At 43.8% G+C, this 23,020-nt stretch overlaps 1 protein-coding gene across 4 annotated transcripts in view; it reads right to left on the bottom strand.

Moving 5' to 3' along the window:
* Positions 1-607: 607 nt before the first annotated feature.
* Positions 608-23,020, bottom strand: part of LOC116784250 (calpain-13-like) — a 49,971-nt gene continuing 27,558 nt past the window's right edge. For 2 of the 4 annotated variants that reach the window (XM_032682653.1, XM_032682651.1), the window contains 13 exons: positions 22,638-22,804; positions 21,002-21,150; positions 17,793-17,953; positions 16,155-16,191; positions 14,508-14,570; positions 13,406-13,463; positions 12,791-12,858; positions 11,152-11,220; positions 9,983-10,061; positions 7,062-7,178; positions 4,059-4,114; positions 3,002-3,047; positions 608-1,106 (listed from right to left, as the gene is read on the bottom strand). In XM_032682653.1, coding sequence (XP_032538544.1) covers positions 3,021-3,047; positions 4,059-4,114; positions 7,062-7,178; positions 9,983-10,061; positions 11,152-11,220; positions 12,791-12,858; positions 13,406-13,463; positions 14,508-14,570; positions 16,155-16,191; positions 17,793-17,953; positions 21,002-21,150; positions 22,638-22,804 — 1,051 coding nt within the window. In that variant the 3' untranslated portion in view covers positions 608-1,106; positions 3,002-3,020. Of the gene's footprint in view, positions 1,107-3,001; positions 3,048-4,058; positions 4,115-7,061; positions 7,179-9,982; positions 10,062-11,151; positions 11,221-12,790; positions 12,859-13,405; positions 13,464-14,507; positions 14,571-16,154; positions 16,192-17,792; positions 17,954-21,001; positions 21,151-22,637; positions 22,805-23,020 lie in introns of those variants that run through there. The other 2 variants (XM_032682652.1, XR_004356006.1) reach the window with 2 other exon arrangements.

Consider the following 23,020-nt stretch of genomic DNA (forward strand, 5'->3'; position numbering starts at 1 on the left):
AGTGTGTAATATCTCACTGCCAAATGGGTAAATACATGGTTAGCATGCAGATGCCTCAATGGAAACTTGTACCGAGGGTCTGGGTGAGGCACAGTGTGAATTATATTGCCATGGCAACCCTGAATTTCTTTCATCCATTGACATTTGCATCCTTCTTTTTTGGCATTTTCACAGAGTCTTCAAAGATTATTTTTTTCAGTAGTTGAGTAGAATAGATCACTAAATTTGCTCTTATCACCATGATAAAAAGGTATGAAAATGAAGTTCACTGTGGGTACAGAAAGGTTACAGTTATTTTGCAGATTTAAGTTAAATTTGTGAGTGTGAATTATGTCTAAAAAAGCTCTATATTTTTTAAAACATCAGGACAGAGGAAGAAAATGCGGTTCAGATAAACTTGTCTCTTCCCAGACAGTCCTGATATAGATGTTGGAAGTCAGAAAAAAACACTGAACAATCTGTTCAACATCTCTAATATGCCTCCTCATTGCTGTAGCAAATAAAATGGAATCCCTATAGATGAACTCAAATATGCTCAAGACTTTTTTTAAAAAAAAAATTTATTCATAAGAAGTATAAATAAAATCAAAAATCTTCTGGTGTTATTTATGAGTTATGACTAATTTCTTTAATCTTTTTCTGGCATTTAGAAATGGCACACGAGCAAATTAAGAAATAATTCAAATAAAACTCTGTCTGAATTGTTTTTGTAACCTACACAATACACAGTCCTTCCACACAAAAGGCATGTTGTTATTCTTATTTGCAATTGGGTTAATGGAGCTGTTCCTGACTTCTGTGCAGGTTCTCCTGATCAGGAGAACCAGCCGTACTATTTACAGGAAGAGGAGAGGAGATTGCTTGCCCAGACCACTAAATACTACCAGCTTGCCAGGAGATCACTCACATTAGCTCCTCTTCTCTCTCCAATGCAACTCCAGTTTGCCTGAAAAGGAGTCTTTATCCCAACATCTGAGTACTATCCAGTGTAACCAACCAAATTGCCCATTGCTTCACTCCTTCTCGGTGGTTTTTCAAAAACCCCATGGATGGCTTTCGTATGGGACGGCCTTGGGCAGTGTTCTACGAAGGAGGAGAGAGGCCACCTAAAACAGAGGTAAAAACACTCACTCAAAACACAGACAGCTTCAGGTCAGTCTTTAGGAATCACTAGTGTGAATATTTTTTCCAAGGGAATTTTTTCAGCGGACATCAAGCCTGTTTTTCCACATCACTCATAGTTCATTAGGCTCTAGTTTAAACAGTCTCAGTCCTCCGAGGGGTCGTGTGCCATGACTGCCCAATCTCTGGGTGCAAGTGTCTGCTAAATTGCTCAAGTGAACTGCTTACAAACACCCTACAGGCAGGATTTCATTCCAAACTGGTAAGTGAAAATTATGATTAATTATATATTCCCAGAAGTTATGATCAGTTTATGAATGATTCATGAAAGGGAAAAAAAAAAGAAGACTAAATGCACTATGAATATAATTTGCAAGCAACAATTTAAGCAACTTCATCTCCAAAAGTGAAGTCCTTCTAGCCTCATATTTACCTAATGATAGTCTGCAGCGCAAGTGCTGTGTTGTGAATATTCTGTTTGCACACATCAACACATCAAAATGCAGGTTTGCACGGTCCAAAGCTCTCCAAATGCAGAGGGCAAACTTTCGAACAAACAAGTGTGTGCAAACAGAGATCAGAGGGGTGAAAGCATCACAGTGTTGAGTGATGAAGCGATGAAGCCCAGCTCGTGCTGCAGATGAACCCTCTGGATGTAACCAGGAGCCAAGATAGAAGAGCAGCTGGGCAAGAATGCTGTCCTGGAGCCAAGGGTGAAAGACATGGAGCCATGCCTGCTTTGGGCCTGAACCTACCATGCTTTCTCCCTGGGGGAGTGTAATTTACACCCTAGTTATACATTTCCCCTTACAACTTCTCACCAAAGCTGGCATCCAGTGTCAACTGCCTTCAGAAATAGGGTGTGAAACACCAGAGATGCTGTTCATGTATTATTTGTTATTGTAATTCCTGTCTATCGGAAGGCTCATCTGAATGCATTTCATGGATTTCAATAGATGTCCTGGGTTTGGTTTGGGGTTTTTTTTGTGGGAGTTTTGGGTTTTTTCACTCCATTTTTGAACCGGGTTGATAAGGAATGTGTGTGACTTTGCCCAAGGATGCTCCATGAATTCCTGGGGTCAACAATGGCAGGAGGCTACCGGCTCTGCACTGCACATTTTCTCTAATTTCCTCCCTGTTTGCTCCTCAGTGACAAATGTCTGGGACCAGCACTAACACTTTAACCAGTGCAACTGCGAACGGTTGCATCCCAGAGGGTCAGTAGAGGCATGATGGCTGAGATGGTTTATGGATGTATAAACAGAGCAAGTTTTGCAGGAAAAGGCAGAATCCTTCATGAGAACTAAGTAGCAAAATTGGAAAGTCCAAGTAAACTTCAGAGGAAAAAAGCCCCTCTCTAGGCCTGGCGTGCAGGGACCAAACATGAAGTGAAGCACAAGATGGGGACTGTTGTTCAAAGGTAAACTAAATCACATAATTCAGTTAAAAGTGTGGAATCAGAGTGACTAAGAAATCTAAGTGATTTCATATACCCACCCTCTACTTGACTTTACATTTGCTGCAGCTATGTAAGATATGCAGGGGTACCTCTCAGAAGAAGACAAAAAAAAGGAAGTTCTGCTTGCTGATCTGTTGAAAATGTATTACCTCAGGTGGGAACCAGGGGCAAGTGGCTAGCTGAGCCATTGGTGTCTGTGTAACTGATAAGGCCATCACCATCACCAATTCCCCAGAAAAATAGTCCAAAGTCCAAATCCCTTGGCAGCCCCTCTCCAGCCCTGCTCATGCCACAGCTCTCACCTTTCTCTAATATAATCCCAGGGTGAGCTTTCTGTAAGGCCTCCACTCACATTCCCTGTGTCCACTGTAAGGGCACCCACCCCCTCTTCTCAGTTTGTATAGTATTGAGACTTCTTACCATGAGCTCTGACATTCCTTTAGGTGTACATGACAAGAGTCAGCCACTGCAGAAAGGACAAGAAAAGGTACATTTAGATAGTGATGTTACACCAAGTCTTCAGACGTGTCCTGGTGCCTTCAGGCTCTGACCCAATGACTATGTCCTTTTGTCCTGCACAGGACAGTTAAGGAGTTTTGGAATTGCCTTTTTCCCTTATTACAATTCAGACCCAGAAACATTTTCCATATGTTGCTTTCCATGATAAATTATTGCAGCAGCTGCAGCAGGAGCAATTGCTGGGAAAGGACGGCACCTGCCTGATTGCAAGTGGAAAGGATAGCAACCTCTGGGAACCTGCTTATCCTACAGACTACCCTAAAAAACAGGTTCGGGTCTTCTGCTTGCAAACTCTGCTCCGCCCCTGGTGCAAAACAGATTTAATGAACTGTGAGCCACTGCACTAACCACAGAGTGTAAACAGGAGCTGGCAAGATTGTAAAAGGTTTTTTTAAAAAATCTTTTTAAACACTGGGTTGTCAAATAACAGTCCCCAGACTGATAAAATGCAGCACTCAGGCATATCACTATGGAGCACAGCAGGATTTTTGCTTCAGACTAACTGATAAAAAGCTTGATGTATCCCCATTCAGCTTGCTATCCTTCAGGCTGTGCTTTTAAGACAAACAGCAGCAACAAACATTTGTCTGCTATTTCTTTCTTAAAACCAAGATGTTTTGCAATTCAGGATTAACAGATGGGGCAGTAAGAAATGAGGGCATGGATTTTATTTTTTTTTTTGTGTCACTTCCTCAAAGTCACTTTGAGCAATGTTTCCAGCAATGACAGGCTGGTGCATCAGTAAGGGAAGCCTCTGGGCTTTGGCCATGGATGGCCACCCTTGAGCTCTGCTTGCCCTAGCGAGGCTTTGTGACTGGGGCCAGGGAACCCCAGGGAAATATCTCCACATATTATGCACCTCCTGCCAGGCAAAACATTCACCACTGTTGGTGTCAGAGGCAAAACCCTCTGGAGGGGAGGGGAAAGGAAGGGAGGAGGGGAGAGGGAGCATTCTTACCTCCACTGCCGTCATTGAAATTTGTGATCCGCCCACTGCTAAGTTTTGAAATGCATCTAAGGGCAGTACAAAGAAAATCTCATTTCATGAGGAGGAAGCGGGAATGCAAAGCAGACATAAGGCAGTGGCAGCTGAGAGGCAGAGCTGCAATCCCTGTTCTGGGATGCTCTGCCTGGCTCAGGTGCTTACCCACACTGTCCTGCCTGGCCAAATCTCATTTCTGTGCTTGGTACCCCCTCTACCTTGGCCCTAGGGTCACAGCCTGGGAAGGCATCCCAGTTTCAGGGCTGGAATTTGGAAGTGTAGGAACAGGGAGTGCTCAATGTGGCTGCTTTCATCTCCTCTCATAATTTGTTTCAATTGTTTTCCTGCCTGAAGACTGACAGGAGAACTGTGAACTAATGAAACACATCTTCCCACAGGGAAACTTTCTGTTGGTCCTTTTCCATCCTCCCTGGCAGTGAGTGATCACAGTGTGCCCTAAAGAAAGTGATTCTCTTGAAGTCATTAGTATGCCTTGCAAGCTTTTTCCAGGGAATATAAATGCAGATGCTGCTGTTATTCAGCTAGAGTTTGAAATTAACATTGCTGAAAGTTTTTTGACTGAACACTTTGCCATCAGAAAATTTAAATCCACTCGAATATTGATATTCTATATCAATTTATATTGCACATTTATATTGCAATTTGTCTAGGAGAAACCTTCAAACCCAAGTGTTTGGATAAACTCAAACCACACCACTTTGAGTTCTTTTTATTTATTTTGAAATTACTTTTGTCCTAGAAATGTGCTGTTATAAACACTAATAAAAAGTTGAAACAAATTTAAGTCTGTCTATCCTTGAATGACGTGTTTCTCCAGGAGCCTGTTTCCCAGCCTGAATGAAAAAGACTTGTAATATCATGCATGTTTTGGAACCTGCCCAGCCTTAGAAAAAAGTACAAGGCTGCTGGGAGAGGGTAGGAACAGGGTACAAAGGTTCATTACTCCTCTGCCCCTTAGGAGGCAACCAGAGCTATTCATATGGTCCAGAGCAGAGAGGAAAGCTAACACTGTGAAGCACATCCAGCCTACGCTGCTCTGAAGAAAGGCACAGAACAAGGAAATCCCCATATTGCACTCCATCCCTTGACAAGGTTGCATTTGCAGGGCTAGGCTTGCACCCAGCAATCTTTTTAGGAAAAAATGGCAGCACTGAAATTACCTCCTCTGGGCAGAGGTAAGTGCCTCTTTACTGCTTCATTAACTCCAGTTAAATAGAATTTGCAAAGGAGCTGCTGCTTTTGGTTTGGGTCTCATCTCTGGCTATCTTGAAAGGATGAGTAATGATTTAATGGGACAGATTTTGTCTTCCCTGCTGCATTCACATCATCATAAAGGTTTACTGCCTTTTATTCCCACTTGGCACCCTTATCCTCTCCTGTAACTGACTGATTCACAATGATTTGAAAAGTCTGAGAAATGTATTCCATATTAAACCCTCTGATAACTGAAAGAGTTGAGAGCATTTTAAGATTCTCATTACAAATAGCAATGAAACTTTTAGAGGTTCCTTTCCACGTGGATGTAGATGTTTTGTCTTTATGTTCGCACTTACAGTGTAAGAGGATCCTTTTTAGATGAAAAAAAAATCATTGTACTAATTTAGACGTAAGAACTTTCATCTACTGCAAGTGACATGTATAATAACAAAAAAATGGGTGTTTACAAGCTATCTTCTTCTTTTCTTTTTTTTTTTTTAATGAAAGCATTAAAATCAGGACATGGTCTGACTTTCTGAGCTGCTTCTGCTGTACTCCCTTGAAATGGGATTTTAGGCAGTGTCATCCGAGCGGATCTGCTGACCACTATTGGCCCATTAAACATCAGTGGCAAAAACACATGGGACAAAATGAACACTCATTTCCATGCACTATTGAAACCCTGCTCATTTCAAAGATGAGATAAATTGCTGTAATGATGTTCTAGCACCAGGGTCACAATTGCTCCCTTTGTTTAACTACCAGTATTTCCAGTCAAAACACTTATTATTAGAGTAGCAAAAATTATGCTTTCATAAAACAGAATTGCATTTACATTTAGGCAAAGGCTTATTTATCCCTCCTTGCAACTGCCAGACAATAGCTGGATGCAACAACAGGGCATGGCTTGTTATCCACTGAGAAGGATCTCAGACCTTCTCCTTACCAGAAAAATGAGAGAACTTCACTGAAGTTGGTGGGAAAAATATATCTCTTTAGTTTAAAAAAAAAAAAGACCCCTCCCTAGCTGTGATTCAGACTTTTCTGTGTTTCAACAAAAAGAGAAAGCTGCCTTCCACTTGAGATGGGGCACTTCACTCCTGTTCGCTGAGCACCACTGAAGGCAATGTCCCCTCAGTGGTACCAGCAATGCTTCACACCACCCTGGAGGAAGCTCTGCTGTGGACCATGATGCTCAAGCTTCTGTGGAATAGCACCAGCACAGGACACATCTTGTTTTTGGAAAACAAGTCTTAGTGCACAGGGGCTTTAAGGACAAGCCTGCAGGGGCCAGGCTAAATTCTTGCAGCAGAAAAAGATTGACAGTTGAAGAAGCTTTGGATATACATTGTCATTGCTCCTCAGCAGGGAAAAGCACAGGGCATCTCAGTGTCACTGCAGCCCACAAGCACTCGATGAGCTCTGATGGGAAACTGGGGGCCCACCTTCCTTCTGGCCTCTGTCAGTGAGGGCTGCTTTCCCAGCTACTGCTTTCTCTCAACGTAAAACTGCCCTCTACCCACCAGTTGCTCCTGTGGGCAGGAGACAAATCTGGCTTTTGACAAACAGGCTGCCCGAGGGATTCTTGGACCATGCCTGGACTTTGGGCAAGTCTGTTACTTCCAAACTATGCTGTTAGACATGTATTATCATGTGTAGTGTCGTGTCCCTTCCCTCCTGCTGCTGCCCTCCATCTGGCTTTGCAAACTCCCCTGCTGCCACGTCCCCTGCCCGTGCCCAGGCCCCAGCGCTGAGACTCACAGGTCATGGTTTCGAGGCGCAGCATGCAGCACACAAAGTCAGAGAAGCCAATTCTCCCCACGGCATCGCCGTAGCGCAAGACCAGCAGACGCAGGAGCTGGTCGTTAGTGGCCAGGCCTGTGGAGGGAAGAGGAATGACAGCACTGGAAAGACACTGCAAGATGATGGATGGGCTCTGATGGCCTTGTGCACCCTGCAAAGTAGCTGGGGCTCTCCCTCAGCCCCCCACCCTGTCATGCCAGCTCCCTGCACCCCTGGACAGCAGCCTGTCTTTCCACAGTTTTGTGCCTAAGAGTCACAGTAGGGTAATGGAAAATCAAAGTCGTCTTACTCACTTACTTGGATCGTGGCTTAAGTCAGCAAGCAGGAAACACTGAGCTAACTAATCTAGTATTATCTTGCTTTGCCTTTTTAGCTTTTATTTTCTGTAAGAAAGGGTGGTTTTCTTTGGCTCATAACTGTTAAAGTCTGAGTGAAGCATTTATAATAGCACTGGCACTTTCTGCTAAACAGGGAGATGCCGCATGCTCATGCTATTATGCAGTACAGCATGCCTGGGATTCTTAATTTTTACATTTTCTCTTCTATTAGAAAATGGCAAAGAGTGCATTTCTTTTTTATTAGCTGATTATTCAGTATTTGTGTCACAGCCTGTTTGGATGGAAATTGGTATTCAATTGAATGAACAAAAATTGCCTTTTAGAATGATTCTTTTATTAGTTAAATAAAACTACCCTAAATGTGCTGGCTATATAAGAGGAATGATTTAAATATATTTTGCACTAAAAGCTGATTTGCGAAACAAAAGGGAAATTTTCTGCAGAGAGCTGGACTGATAGCTTCGGTTTAATGCCTTCTCTGAGACTTCAGAAAAGTCTCATTTGCTCACTCCCAGTTTCAGTGGCTCAGCTGGATGAGAAGTAACTTTTCTGGCTTTTCAACCAGCTCTAAACTTTTCAGTTTTAAATGAACTCATCATGGAGATAAATTAGTTGAACAAGCAGAAATAAAAGAAATAGGTTCTCTACAGCTGTGTAGGGAGAGATAGAGCTGATGGAGGTGGTTTAGTACCACCATTGGCAAACTCTAGTTGCATGAGCCTAGGTGGAGGTCTCCAGCAGGAAGCAGATACACAAAACTGAATATTTAAAGAATCTAAATATATTTGGGCTTAAGATATATTTCAAATTAAGGTAAACCTGATTTTAGATTCTTTTCTCAGGAGAAAAAGTTAGTAATTAAAAATAAATCTATTTAATGAAATGTCTTTTTTTATTCTGGATTTTAACCATTGCCAAGAACCACCGAGGCAGTAAGCAATGAATTCTATCTATTTTTAACCTTTTGAAGAGAGTGGGAATTCAATCAAGCTCTCTCTGGAGAACAGATTCCAGCAAACATTGTAGTGCTGCTTACAAGATGCTATAATCACGTCTTACACTAGTAAAACACCAACAGTTTGTCCTGGTCAGTCTGAGATATAATTGCTCTGAAATCTGCACACCTGGCAATGTCTCTCAATTAACCTCATCAACAAGTCCTCTCTGTTCCCAAGACCTTCCAAATATGTGCAGTCCCTTGTTTAAAAGGCTACTCCCCACTCTGCTTTTAGCCAAGCTTTAAAATACAGATTTGGTTTCCCTATTTTTAAAAGTTATTTTGATGCCTTTACTGTTGTCAGTGAGGAGCATGTAAATACACCAGGCCAGTGCCCCTGCATTTCAGGGCAGCAATGCTGTTATTGCAGCTGGCCTGCTTTACTCTGCCCCATCCTTATCATGCTTGGAAGCATTAGCAAAACAGTGAAAATTACGCACACACTTCAGTGTTTTGCTGGGAAAAGCAACAAACACTTCAGGGAACAGCTGGCAAAGAACTGTATTTAGATACATTAATACCATTCCCAGAGGTAGCACCAAGCTCCCAAACGCCTTCTGGGGTCAGCTGCTCCTTCCTGCTTAAAAGCCAGGACTGGGATCATCCTTTTGCCAAGCCAGATTCAAATGTAGCTGTCTGGCTCAGAAGGCAGCAATAATGAGCTTATAATTTTCTTCTTCTTCCCCACTCAAAACTGCCAAACATGTATTGAATTTGCCATTTAATAGTGTCTTTTTATCCCTTCAAATAGCTGCACTGCTTTGGCTGACAGGACTTCTCAATGTACAGTTTTCCTCCCAGTTTTACACTTTAGCATCTTTCTTACAGAATGGACCTGGCAGCTCCTCCTTTGACATTTGGCAAGTCAGTGCTGCACTCCTCAGGCACATGCTAATACTCTGCCCATCTCTCAGCCACAAATAATTTACATATAACATTCCCCAAGCTGATGTGTTCCACGGATAACAATCCTGCACCAGCTTCCTCCTGGGGACAACACCCCTCCGAGCTCAAAGTAGCCAAATGGGAACTTCTCTAATGAGAGGATTGCTGTGTCAAAGATGCATTTCATACAGAAAGTCACCAGAGGGACGACCCAGCTAAACTGCTTCACTCATGTAACAGCATCCCGTGCTCTCACTGCAAGTTTCAGCACTCAGTAGCCAACAGAGGTCAGTGCAAACTAAATAAATGTCTGTCACTGTGGTTTTCCTTTTAGACTTAGTCACTGCCATGGAGAGAAACTGCAGGAATTGGGGCAAGTGCAAGCATCCACTGTTCCTTGCTCCTTTCCTCTACTGGATATTTCACCCATGACCTAGAGAGACTATAGATAACCTAGTCTGGCCAATGCTGTACTTCTCTGCATCTCTGCTGGCCCCCCCAACCCAGAGCTCTGGGCAGAGCTGTGATCTAACTGGCACCTCTGTGAAATCCAAACCACTTTCTCCCTGAATCTCTTTTTATTTTCCTCTTTCTTTTTCATCCTTTCCTGCACTGGCACAGGGACGAGAAAGGGAGCTGTTCAACACCTGTGGATTTACCTGCTGTTTGTATTGCACCCTTCAGTTCAGCAGCATCAAGAAATCCAGAATGGTTTCTGTCTTCCTTCCTGAAGATATCCTAAAAAACAATGTAAAGGCAGAATTCAAGCCCTTAACACCATTACCCAAATTTACTGCCACATCTAATTATGTATGCTTTTCTTCCTTCATAAATAGGCTGCAAGGAAGTTTAACAGATAAGATGGAGTGGCCATGACAAGGGAGACCCATTTCCAGAAGTCTCTGACAGAATGTTACTTTGTAAGAAACCCCACAGTTTTGTGCGGGTGGAAGCCTTTTTCCTCACTCTCCCTGTCTTATGTGTGCAAGCAAGCAATGGGGATACTCAGCTTCACTGAGAAAAAGGCATTGTCCATAACATGTCAAATAAGGCAGGAGTCCCCGAGTCCCAGAATGGTGTGGGGTCATCTTTTCTAACACACAACAAGCCACGCTTGATGTGCTGCCAGTAGGAAGAGCACTGTTGCTAGATGGGGAACTGGTATCCCATGTCCAACGCGGCTCAGATTATCTCAAGAGGGATGAAACAAATTAGAGCCCAACCCAGGCTTCAGGAAACCTTCCCGTCCTGCACCAAGACTGAAAGAGAAGGACCCAACACAGAGAAGCTGCCATGCATGCCCTGACTGGGAATTTAGGTGGGACCCTAAATACTGTGCTACTGTTTTCACTGCTTCCAGACCTAACGCTTATCCCGTAGCAGAGACATTTTTCCCAGACAGGCTTTCATCGGATCCTACACATTTTTACTATGAACTGCAGCACTGAGGAAGTGACATTTTTCAGATGACTCTGTTCAAGAACTCATTTCATCTTAGAAAGCTTTTTTTAAAAAAAATACCAGTGGTGGCACAGACACAGAGATTTCCATCAAATTCTGAGCCTAACTGGGCTTCCTACCTTTACCCAGCTTTCCCTCAATATTCTCTGTGCTAGAAAAGCCTCGACTGCTCATTTGGAGCACTTTACACACACCAGTGCTTCCTGAGCTCTCAACCTTTGCGTGAGAGGATGGAACTCTGACCCACTAAGCAAGCAACCTTTGTAACGCTCCCCCCCGCAGTGCTTTGATATCACAGAGCATCTGCTCCCTGCTGATGAAAAGCCCTAGGGTACAGTATCCGCGGAGGAGAGCAGCCCCCGCATACCATGTACTTAGCGAGACTTCGCCAGAGGCTCCCGAACTCCTGCAGTGTGAGTCGTCCGTTCGAGTTGAGCTGTGCATTTAGTTAAGAATCGAACAGTTAATGAGAGCTAAACCTGGCTGTCTTTGTTCCCGAGGATGCTGCCTTCACATAAAGACATAAGATGCAGCCTCCTCGGTTTGTTGAGAAAGCCAAAAGCTTTTCTGCTCTCAATTATGCTTGAAGTTAAATTCACCGTCTTTGACACATCGTACAGCTGCTCATATCTGTGCTCATAAACACAAAAGGTTTCTATTTATATGGTACCTTTAACCACAAAGCAACCTGCAGTGACATTTAGTCACAGAGCACGGATGGCCCTGTTAATGAACATGGCCCTATGATCTTGCCTCTATGCATGAGGCTTCACATTATCAGCTCTGGCTGGATCCTCCTGGAGGAACAGGCACTGACAGAGTAAGAGCGTGAGGAGACAATCCTGATGCCTTCTGTCAGAAGGCAGAAACAGCCTTTGAGCCATAGGAGCCCAGGAATGTCAGCAGACATCCTGCAAGGACTGTGTCAGTGGAACTGCACCCCTCCATACTCCATCCAGGAGTCCTCGGCAGACATGCAGCACCTCACCTAATGCAGCTGGAACGGTGAAAACTCCCTGAAAGCAAAACTCATCACCAGTGAAATATAAGGAGACAAGTGCCAATGCCATGAAACCTGAGAGAAAAAAGCTGATCCTGACTTTGCAGGCCAGGATAAGTCACACTGTACATGGTTGTATGCAGCCCAGACCATGAGAAGTCCATTCTGAATTAAAGCAGAGCAGTGGCTTTGTCAGCTCCTTGCATGTGCCATGCATTCACAGAGCCCACTTATCCCAGGACAGGCTTTGGAAAGGGGAAAAAGTCTCTTTTGCTGGCTAGATGCAGAAAGCATGAAAGAGAGAGAGACTTCTGGTCATTTTTATTCATTTTGTGGCAGTTGTAAAGGTCTGAAAATGTTTCAAAGTTATTTCAAGGCATGGAGGAAAAGAGACAGTGAGCAAGCAAGGGGGAGAAAACACACAGGGAAGAATGTATGTTTTCATCACGGAGTCCTCTTGTTCTACAGCAGCCAGAAATGTATTTCTTGTGTTGTCTTGTTAACAGCAAAAAGACTGTGTGATCCATCTAAATAGGAAAGATACACTGGAAAGGTTGAATGGCCTGCCAGACAAGTGCCTGTGATTCAGTGGTGACAGTGCTTCTGCCCCTGACACCAGCTTTGCTGGCAGTGCTGACAGCCTGCTCAAGTGCCACCACAGGCCAGCGTGGTGCAGCTGGGATGGGAGAGCTAAGCTATGCCTAAGCTCTGTGCTGCCTCTTGTCTCAGGCTCTGCCTGAGGGTGAAGTTTAGCCAAGCCCCAGGCCCTGCAGAAGGGAAAATGAGAACCAAGAGTTGGCTTTAGAAGAGACTCACCCTTCACCAGACACACCAGAGCCAGGGCATGCACAGCAAAGTCCTGCACAGACTCTGGGAGAGTTATTTATTGAGGATTGTGGCTAATTGCACACTTGCAGGTTCTCACATGGGGATGCTCAGCTCACCCATAACTCAAGGCAAGGATAGGCAGCACTGGGGAAGTTTATTGCTTCTGCTGAAAGGATACATCCATCAGAGCTAAAATGCCTCTGCATGAATCGAAGCTGAATTTTCCTCCCAGGCTGGTCATTTCATCTGCAAGGATTGACAAAACAGAAGGAATTAGAGAGAACGAGGGGTGTGACTGGCATCAGGACACCGTTCAGTGGGAAGGAGGACACCTGTCTGAAGGCTGAAAAGCCCCACATCTGGCTCAGATTCTCAACAGTAGCAAGGGCTCTGTGCCAAGCTGAGGTCTACTGAGAGACTCGGACACATCTCAGGCATCTCTACTGCTCCCTTCCCCAAGGATAGTTGCTCTGCTCAGGTTCACAGTCTCTGCCAATCTACCTGCCCTGATGGAAACTCTTCCCTCTTGAAATAAGGGAAAGGGAAATATCTGTGATAAGAAAGGCCACTTATGCTGCACTAGCAAGTCCTAAGAGCACTTTGAGCCTTGTGCATGGCTGAGCTGGTTCAAGCCCTTGGGCTGTGCCCATCTCGTGTTTGATCCAACAGCGCAATAAGCCACAATGAGGATTTTTTGAGGACCATCAGGACATCCCTAAATCCTCTGTCTAATTTACACTAGTCTCAGGATAAGGAAGCACCAAAGACATCAGCAGGGTTGTAAAAGCTTTACCTTGCAGGATCACTTCATTAAGCAGTTGTTGCAGCTGCGAGGCATCAACAGCTGAGCCCTAGTGCAGAATAAAATGCAAAGAGAGGTCTGTGAGCATAAAGCTGTCTCCTGTGTCACTTTTGCCCAAAACTCCTTTTATCATGCTCTGTGGCAACCAAGAAGAACCTCTGCTTATATATCAGAGGAGCATCAGCACCCCCCTCAGGAGCATAATAAAGCCCTCCACAGTGCTGGGCAAATCTTTGTCCTCCCCTACAGGAGTCTGCAGAGGAGTTACAGGCACTGCCTTCACCATGGGGTATTTTCAGCAGTGATGGGACCACCTACTGACTTCATCAGCCCCTAGCTAGGGACTTGTCGATGGGCAGGCACAGCAGGCAGCTGTGTGAGTGGACTGGGAGCACAGGCACTGCTGCCTGCTTCCCTCAGAGCTGCCCGTCAGTAAACCTGGCTGCCTCCCTCCTGAGACACCCCTGGGGCACCCAGTGTGGCAGGTCATGTTCATTTTCACCTTCATGCACTGATATAACTATTAACAGCAAGAGTTCCATTGTGCAGAGACTTTTAACAGTGATTTTTTTCCTCTTGAGTAAGTCAAGGAGTTCTTTATAACAGTTTATTAAACCATTAAAAGCTTCTCCTGTGAACACAGAGCTTGGCTCTGAAAGAGCAGGAATCAATTACTCAAACGCTGACTGATGTCTGGTTTCCAAGTGCTGAGAAGGCAAATGGAAAATGATGCTGATGAGAGGGGGGGAATACCCAAGACTTTCTAATTGCTTTCAGCAAATAAACAAACCAGAGCCAAAAAAAAAAAAGAGTACACATACAAGCCCCTCACCAGAGCAACTACAAATCTCTGATATTCGACTGATATATGGCACTAGCCAATCTATCCCAGCTGAATGTCCCATTTTTCTGTGGGATTTGGCAGGTCAATCAATACTGTTTTCAGGGTATCCACTTGAGGATCAAGCTACATTTAAAAAAAAAAAAATTAGATGGATTTGTATCAACATCATAGTTCAGTTTTTCTTTTTGCGAGCCCACATGTCTTTATTTATTTATTTATTTTTTCAGCAAGAAGTTTTAGATAGGATACCTGCTTAGCGTATCTTAGGAAAAGAGCCTTATATGAGCTGTCCTGGTTCTGTGTCGGTATATCCTGCATCAAAGACAAAGTACAGACATAAATAATTCAGTTACAAAACAACTGGAGGCAAAAGTCTGCCAATCCAGACAGCACTTAACAGGGACAGGGAATGTACAGTACAGGCTGAGTTTTAACACCCCAAAAGTGAAGTGGGCTAGGAGTGAGGAACAGGTACTGCAATGAAGGAAGATGCATAGTTTGGGTGTTAGCATTTAGTACAACTAGGAAGGAGCAGCTCAAGGCCTAAGGAAGATGACATATCACATCTATGGTGGAATTTAACAAGTCAATACATGAATAAAGAAATACAAAGCCTGATCCTTTTTGATGGCCCCTAGTTGGTATCACTGGCTCAGGGCATGCGAAGATTCATGTGAACAAAGAAAACAGAACAGGAGTTGACTTTTCCTTTGTCTTGTACCTTCTCAGTCCCAAGGCAGGCTTGACTGTACCTGAGCAATTTCAATTCAATGGTTAAGTGATTTTTTTCAACCTTCCATTGAGAAGATCCACCAAGCACTAAGGGGAACTATCCTTGACATTATATAAAGTTTTCCAAAAAAATCTAAGCCCAAGGCCTAATGCCTTCAGCTCTGTGTGAGATAATTCACACCAGTGAAGCCCAAACACCTGAACAAGAGGAGAAAGTGTGGGTACCATAATTCATCAAAGTCTAAACATTGGCTAAGGACAACAGCCAAATAAACTGGCAGCTTGTCAGTGGAAAGAGATAACAAGCCACCATTTACACTATTCCTCTAATGGGTTTTAATTTCATGCTGGAAAATTAGTCACAAGCAAAAGACTGTTTTCTGTTCTCCTGAAGCAGCTTCACACCTGTGGCTTCAAAGACCTGCACTGTGTTTGCACTGGTTTGCAGCAGGGTTTTGCTGGTGAGACAGTAGCATGGACTGGACCAGCTCTGGCAACGTGTGCACAGTTCAGAGCAAGGAAATGAAGCAACAGATCATCGCTGGGCTAGACAGGCTGAAATGTGGGTCGAACTAGAGATGCAGCCAGTTTTGAAGTGTAACTTGCCCTGCACCTGTGAAGATATCCTGAAGAAAATCAGAAGAAATCTGCTTTGGGCTTTACCCCTATGGATTTCTGTGCTTTATAAGGTACAAGCACCTAAATTAAGCCATTCCCATGAGGAAGGCATGTATAATGCCACTCTCAGAAATTAGTCAAAGTTTCCCTCTCTCTACTCTGTTGATATACATTTTACAGACATTGTGAGAATTTAGTATCTTTCAACTGCTCTCTCCTCTGCTATATTTAGTTGGTCAAAGTGTTAAAGATGGTGAGGTGAAAAGGACAGATGGACAAAGGGACAGTATAAGATTTGTTTCCTTAAAAATCAGGCTCTGAATAAGACATGAAGAGGAAGGGCTTTGTTGTCACTTCCATCTCTCCAGAGAGGTACCCTGCTCTCCCAGCAAGGTCACAGGATGCCAGAGTCGAACTCTGGAACAGGTAATGGCTGTAAAGGTAAAGGTAGAAAAGAGCAGATGAAGAGGAGGCAGTAGAGGTGACTACTGAACAGCCAGCTCTCTGCGAACCACCACCAGTATCTACATCTTCACAGACTCTTACCATCGGCAGCACTCGGCTGGTCAGGGAGTTTGAGTTCCTAGAAAAGAGTTACAAGAGTCAAACTGGGAGAAAACAGGCCTTTTCAGAGCACTGATTTGCAGACCTTGCAGAAGGCAGGCACCAAGAGTAGGCCTTGCCCAGCCCATGGCCCCACAGGATGCTCAGCACCCACACCACCCAGCCTGTCCCAGTTCAGTCAAGCTTGTTGCACCAGTCCTGGGTCTCTCTGTGCAAACAGTCACAAACAGATCCGAGTCTCCAGCTGCTCTGGGGCCACTGCCTTCCCCAAGCCAGCTCTGTTGGCATGAGCAGCAGACAAAGGGTAACTTGTTTTACTCCAAGCATGCCAGGACTAAATTCACCACACAGAAGACAGGGCTGCTCTGCCTTGAGCCACATACATTTTTCACCTGCTTTCTCTTTGCCTAGCTTAACAGTCAGGAATAAAAATAGCATCTGGGCTATTAAAAGGCAACACCTTCTAAATGTCTGCAGACTGTCTGAAATTGAGCCAGGGTCACCCTTCCTTCTGAGGCACACTTAGTAGCAACATTCAATACATGAATTTTGCTTTGGTAGAGAAATTAGACAAGCCAGATTCTATTTTTATAGCATCTGTGCTATTATATAGGTGAGTGCTGCAGATACCCATGGGAAGGGCATCTCCATGCTTGGCCTAGCTCACAAAGTTCTGTGAGAGTCAGAGACTCTCCTGAAAAGTGCTTCTTTCAGGGCTGAGCCATCTAGTGCATGACTCATCGTGCTGAAGGCAGTCCAGCCCACAGCACAGACTTCTTATGTTTGTTTTCCATAACTAAGGAGTTGCCTTAGTTGGTTCTGGGCTATTTTTGTCAGGGACCAAAGCCTAGAAAGCAATCTCAATAATGAGATATGGGCCAATGAAGCAAGAGCTGAAATCATTTCCACCGTAAAACTTGCTGAAGGGAAGCCACTGCACATCTGATGCTTGGAGGTCATTTGGTAAAGGCTGAATACTGGGGTTTGCTTATGTAAAGTAAATCACACCCAGATATTCATGTGATAATGTGAATATGTGTATGTGGTAATAGCTGCTTTTGCATGAACTAAGATAGCATTTTTCCAACAAATTTATCTTCAAGGCCTGTCTCATACCTACAGGGAACCCTGCCAGCCTGTCTATGAGGGGGCTGAATGAAAGAATCAAGGCCTTTCACTGCTCTTTGCTTCTCTAGGTCCCACTCTGAGCAGAATGGGACATGATCCATCTGGCATCCAGCCGGCAGAACATAAGAAACTACATAACAGCTGCCAAGAATTAAGAAAAACAAGATCCCAGTCCTCCTTTCTGTAAAGAGAATTTTCTCCACAATCAGAGGTGGAGGACATATCTCACAATTATTGCTTCCTTGTGCACCAAAGCTGAGACCCCTGTGGCTGCAGATGAGCTACTGCCCTGCTCTGCTGTGGCAATCCTTGTGCATCTGACTGTACATTGGATCCCCCTCAGCGCTCTGTGCTTAACACTTGTCTGTGCCTTTCCAACACGCTTCAAGGATACTTTAAAAGCAAATTGCCACATTAATTATCTTGACATTAAATAGTTAATTCCTGGCACACTGCAAGTCTGGGGCCTTTAAGGAGTGTAGATTATCTTACTCTTTGTAGTCTTGATTCTTTATGAAAATTCGCAAGAGAAATTCAAATTCTTGGTCCTCTGTTGTAGCAGGATAAACGGCATAGGTTCCTGGGCTCAAGATAAAGTAGTTGGTCACATCTCGAATCGGAGAAAAAACTTGTTTCAGAACTTTGGAGTTCTCCTGAAAGAAAAATATAGCTGGCTATCTTCCCTCCATATCAGGAGCCAAAGTAAATCAGCAAGCACACTCACAGCAGCCTTGCATTCCCACAGCTCTCTAAATACTCACTGCATCTAACATGCCTTAACCTCCCCAATGGCCTGAAAAGCCCATCACCTGGATGGACTGTTTTCAAGGACACATCAAAATTGCACAAGTATGAAGGAACTGAAAGAAACAGAAGGCAAAAAGAATGTAAGTGAATTTGAAGAGAACTTCAATTAACATTAAGCAGACTGGAGTTCATGAAGGAATCAAGGATGAATACTCTTACTAAAACTTCCCGAGATCTTTTGTGACTCAGAGGGGTCAGAGAGCCCTCTAAGTGTGTCACCCAGATGACAATGCTTCAAGAATTACAATCCAAACCAGTAAGTGTCACAAGAAAACTGAGCATTCTGAGCATTCTGATCTTTCATCTGTTATTCCAGTATTTTTTCTGAGATGAAACAAATATAATGCAACAGCTATTACTATGATGACATGTAAAGATAGCATAATAAAAAACCCTTCCTAAACATATTCCCCAAAATATATCAGTGTGTATAAATTCCATTTAGAATGGTTATACAGCGTGGCAGAGTTATTTATGAGCCATGCCTTTGGGAGACAATAACATAAAACTGCTATTTTGAAAGGAAAAAAAAAAAGGATGACTACTGTTACAGATGGTTGGGAGGTACACAGACTGCCAAGTATTATGGGTCAGATCTTGAGCAGATAGAAATGGGCAGTGCTGCAAAGAAATAAATGGTGTAATCCTTTTTTTTTTTTCACTTTTGAGTCTCATTCCACATTCCTTCTGGTAAAAAGCAGAAGCAGATTAATATCTCAGTGGAATCAAAACTGGTGTGAGATAAGAATCAGCCTCTATACATTTCTCAGCTCCATCACACAACATTAAACTTCCCTCACAGACATGTATTAGTGTTCCACGTCTATATTTAATCAAAGGCTTCCTAGAGCTATCAGATATGTCCATGCTGGTTTGCATCCTTGCCTGCACTGCATTCCCCTCTCATCCTGCCAAGCGATAATACTCTTTTTACTTCACGGCAACCATTTAATGCATCTCAAAAGGTACCGAACAATGAACAATGCTGCTAATGAATAATGGCAGTGAAAGCAGGTCAGGGAGGAAGAATGAAGCCACATGAATCTTGCCAATTGCACTCTCTTTGTGCAAAGAAAACCCCTTGTAAACTTTTACTCAAAGATGCCACCTCTGATTGCCCTCAGTCACCGAGGAAATAAAGCAAGGGAGTGGCACTTACACCCACCCAATTTTAGCTCCTGGACTCGGCTTTTGCTGCTACCAGGGCAGGACACTGGGCTGGTTGTGAGGAGATGTAGACCAGCTCTCATGTCAGAATACTTAGTTTGAGTCCATGAGGGAATATTTTCTGTATAATCTCTGTGCAAATTTGTACCAATACCATTATATTACTAAAAGCTGTGGTGTGACAGCAGCATAACTATTCCCTTTCCCTCACTGACCAGGTGCTCCATAGTAATGGTGGTGCCTCTAGTAACAGTCTGTTCTGGCCTTGCCCTTCAGCTCTATCTGGGAAGTCACTTAGGCTCAAAAGCCTAAACTGAGCCTGAGGTGAGCTATGGGCTGACAACCCAGAGAGGCCGTGTCATCCAGACTTGACAAACTCACTGAGTTTCATCCATCCATGGGAACATACTAAGAGACAGAAAACATACCTGAGCATTGACTGGAGGGGAATAAATTTAAATATAAAGCAAGAATAGGGAATATCTGTCCCTTAGTCTGCTTCCTGATTAAACAACCTCTTTTTGAGGGACCCAAGACCTATGGCATCACCTTCCAGTGAAGGTCATTTCTGTTCAGATGGGTAACTAATCAACATGGACATGCATCATGCAAGAGCATATGTGCCTGGTGAGTGCTGGGGATGCTGTAAGGAGTGAATTCCTCACTTACCAGGAGCAACAGCTCTTGCTGAGTGGCACAGCTAGCCCCACGGAGTCCCGCAGGCTTGATATCTGCACAGGGCAGAGGATCTCCTCACAGAGGGATAGTGAGTTCCACTTGCTGGAGGGGTGCTCTTTTTATGACATCTTTTATTTCTCAGACCCCATTTTTTATGAGCTACAAAGCCATGCCTTTTCTTTATGAGGAGCAGTTAGACTTACAGCATCAGTTATTCAAAGTCTGGGACTAGGGCAAACCTCTCCAATGATGAGGAGAATGTGAAGCTGGGGTCACAGCAATCTCTGCTTCCTTTTATTCTCTGGGTTAAGACCAATCCCCTCCCACCCTCCTCAGAGAACAAAAACACTCTGAAAAGGGCTAGCATTCATCTACATTAGCAATTGTGCTTTCAGTAAGCCTGGTAATGCTCTGACAACAACTGCCCTTGAAAAGGCACCTCCTTGGACAGTAACCAAGAAAGAAAACCAGAGAAACTGTAGGGGAGGCCCCAGATATCTGAGTGGGTTATCTCTGCACTGGACTCAAGCAAAGGCTTCCATGTATTTTGTAAATGATTTTTTCTTTACATGTCATTTCAGTGATAGAAAAGAGGGAGATGAGTAAGAGAAACCCACTTGGGAGAACAAAGACCATTTACTTCTCTACTATATCTGGAATACTGTTCGAGGGCTGTGGTTGGTGCTGGTTGGCATACACTGTGCCAGGCCAGCAAGGCATGTCACCAGTACTGTTGGTGGGTAGAGAGGACACTGCCCTGGCATATCCTGTAGCCTGGGGACTCCCTGAGTTTCCTAGGGCTATTTTGAGATGCTACAAAACTAAAAGTTTAACCTTTGTTCCCTAAGACATGAATAAAGGAAGCGAAGCCTGCCTAACTCTACTTTTCCTGTGAAGTTTTACAATAGAAGGCATTCAGAAATTCACACAACATACTGACTGTGCTCTTTTTACAGACCAAAAGGCAATTCAGTCTTTCACTTCCACATACAGGTATAATAAACCACACAGAGAACAACAGTGCGTACATGATATCTGACGGTGCTTACCATGGTGATGAAAAAGCCAATCTTCAGGTTTTTTGCATCTTGCACATGCTCAGCATGTTTTTGCATGAGTGAAATTACTACATTATAGGTTTGAGGGTCATAATCTGGCACTTTAAAAAAATATTGAGGGTTTGTTGAAACTGCACCTGCTGAGAAAGTGTTAATAGATTAATAGTAGGCACAGAGATGTCCCAGTAGTAGCCTATTGCGTAAGACCTTACTTACATGGAAACAAAGCAATAAGTAGTTACTGCTCCCAGATCCCTTCAATACAACAGAGCAATGTAGTCTACACATTAGCTCTAGAAGCTGAGGCAGCTGGAGTTAAACTAATTGCACATTAATCATTCTAGAAATCTCTGGCAAAGTCATGAAATTCATGCAGATTTCTCAACACTCCTAACATCTGCTTCACCTACATGGCACACCATCCTGTGGCAGAAAAGCAGTGACTCTTAATCAGATGCCTTGACCCAGTGGTTGAGTTAAAAAGGAATGTGGCTTGGAGATCATAAGCACATAGAAAAGAACAAAATGGTGCAAGGCTATCCTCTCCTTCCTTTATGTTAGTGTTTGTGGTGGACAGACAGAATGTTGAGCAGGAGAGGAAAAAGGCTTCTTTTTGGCCAAGGTTTTGGTTAACAGGAAACACACCTCATAAAAAAAGTGAAATGCCAAAACTGGGGAAAAAGGACTGAGTGGCAGCATCTGCTTAAAGCAGTCTAGACTTTAAGCCAGCCTGAACTTCTAAGATACCTGCTTTGGGTGGCCTTGAAAGCTGCAAATTAGCATGATTGTGCTTGGACAGGAACTTTACTAGAGTGCTGGTGGAAAACACAGCTCCAAGGAAACTGCCTTTGCCCACACACTCTCAGTTCAGGCCCTGCATCTCTTCACTCAGTCACCATGGTGTGCAGCAGCACAGGCATTGCTTTGTTTTCCCACCTTGAGACATGGTGATCTGGCTATGAGGAAGAGTCTGAAGCCTGTAAGCCAAAACCCATTTGCTGCTAAGTCAGGGATCAGCATTGCAGAAAAAAAGAAGCCACTTCGCTGATCACATGCTACCATCTTAGATTAAAAAGACAGAGCCCAAATAGTGATGCAGCTGTACAATAAACGAGATAAATTAAGATAAAAATGTAAAAAAAAAAATTACTTCTTATGACTGGAGCTTGCAATGCCAGAAGAGTCCTTGCACAGGCAGTAAAACCAATGGATATTATCTACTCAAAGACCTTTTAACCTTAAAAATAGAGCTTTGTAGCATAATTTTTTCATTTCATATCCATTTAATTTCAGAGTATTTCTTGCTCTGTAAAATCAACCACATATTTGCCAAACCAGACTTTCTGATAAGGTCCCCAGTAACACCTACTGCACCTGGCTGCAAGAAGATATACAAGCTCATTTTGATTTAAAGAGTCCAGGGTTCCTAAATCACAAGTTTCCCGTTCTAACTCAGCAGCCAGTGCTGTTGCTTTGTGTCTGCCTGTTTAGCTGGTAAGTGCTGTAATGGGAAATGGCAGGCATTAACAACTGGCAATCAATATTTCTGCAGTTTGGTGCTCAGAGTGAATGTTTCACCATAGGTATCAGTGGAAAGGACTGGGTGGCTGCAGTGAGTGTTCGTTACCTGAGGAATAGTAGTTCCTTCTTGTGGTGGGGTCTGGACTCCACAGGCTGATGTGCCTTTCCAGAGACCATGTTGTGCAATGCTGATCTCCAAAGTCCAGAAACGTTGGGGTGTTGTTACATATATATAGCCATGAAAACTGCTCTTGGAAGTGTTCACAGGACATCCTGCAGAGAAGGAGGAAAAGCAGTTTAAGATGGAAAAGCATTGCCAGCAGGTCAAGGGAGGTGATCCTGCCTCTCTACTCAACCCTGGTGAGGCACATCTGAAGTGCTGTGTCCAGTTCTGGGCTCCTCAGTACAAGAGAGACATGGAGCTCCTGGAGTGGGTCCAGTGGAGGGCACCAAAGATGATTAAGGGACTGGAGCAACTCCTTTATGGGG

The sequence above is a fragment of the Chiroxiphia lanceolata genome, chromosome 3 (genome assembly GCF_009829145.1).
Source record: "Chiroxiphia lanceolata isolate bChiLan1 chromosome 3, bChiLan1.pri, whole genome shotgun sequence".
Taxonomy (NCBI): Eukaryota; Metazoa; Chordata; class Aves; order Passeriformes; family Pipridae; genus Chiroxiphia; species Chiroxiphia lanceolata.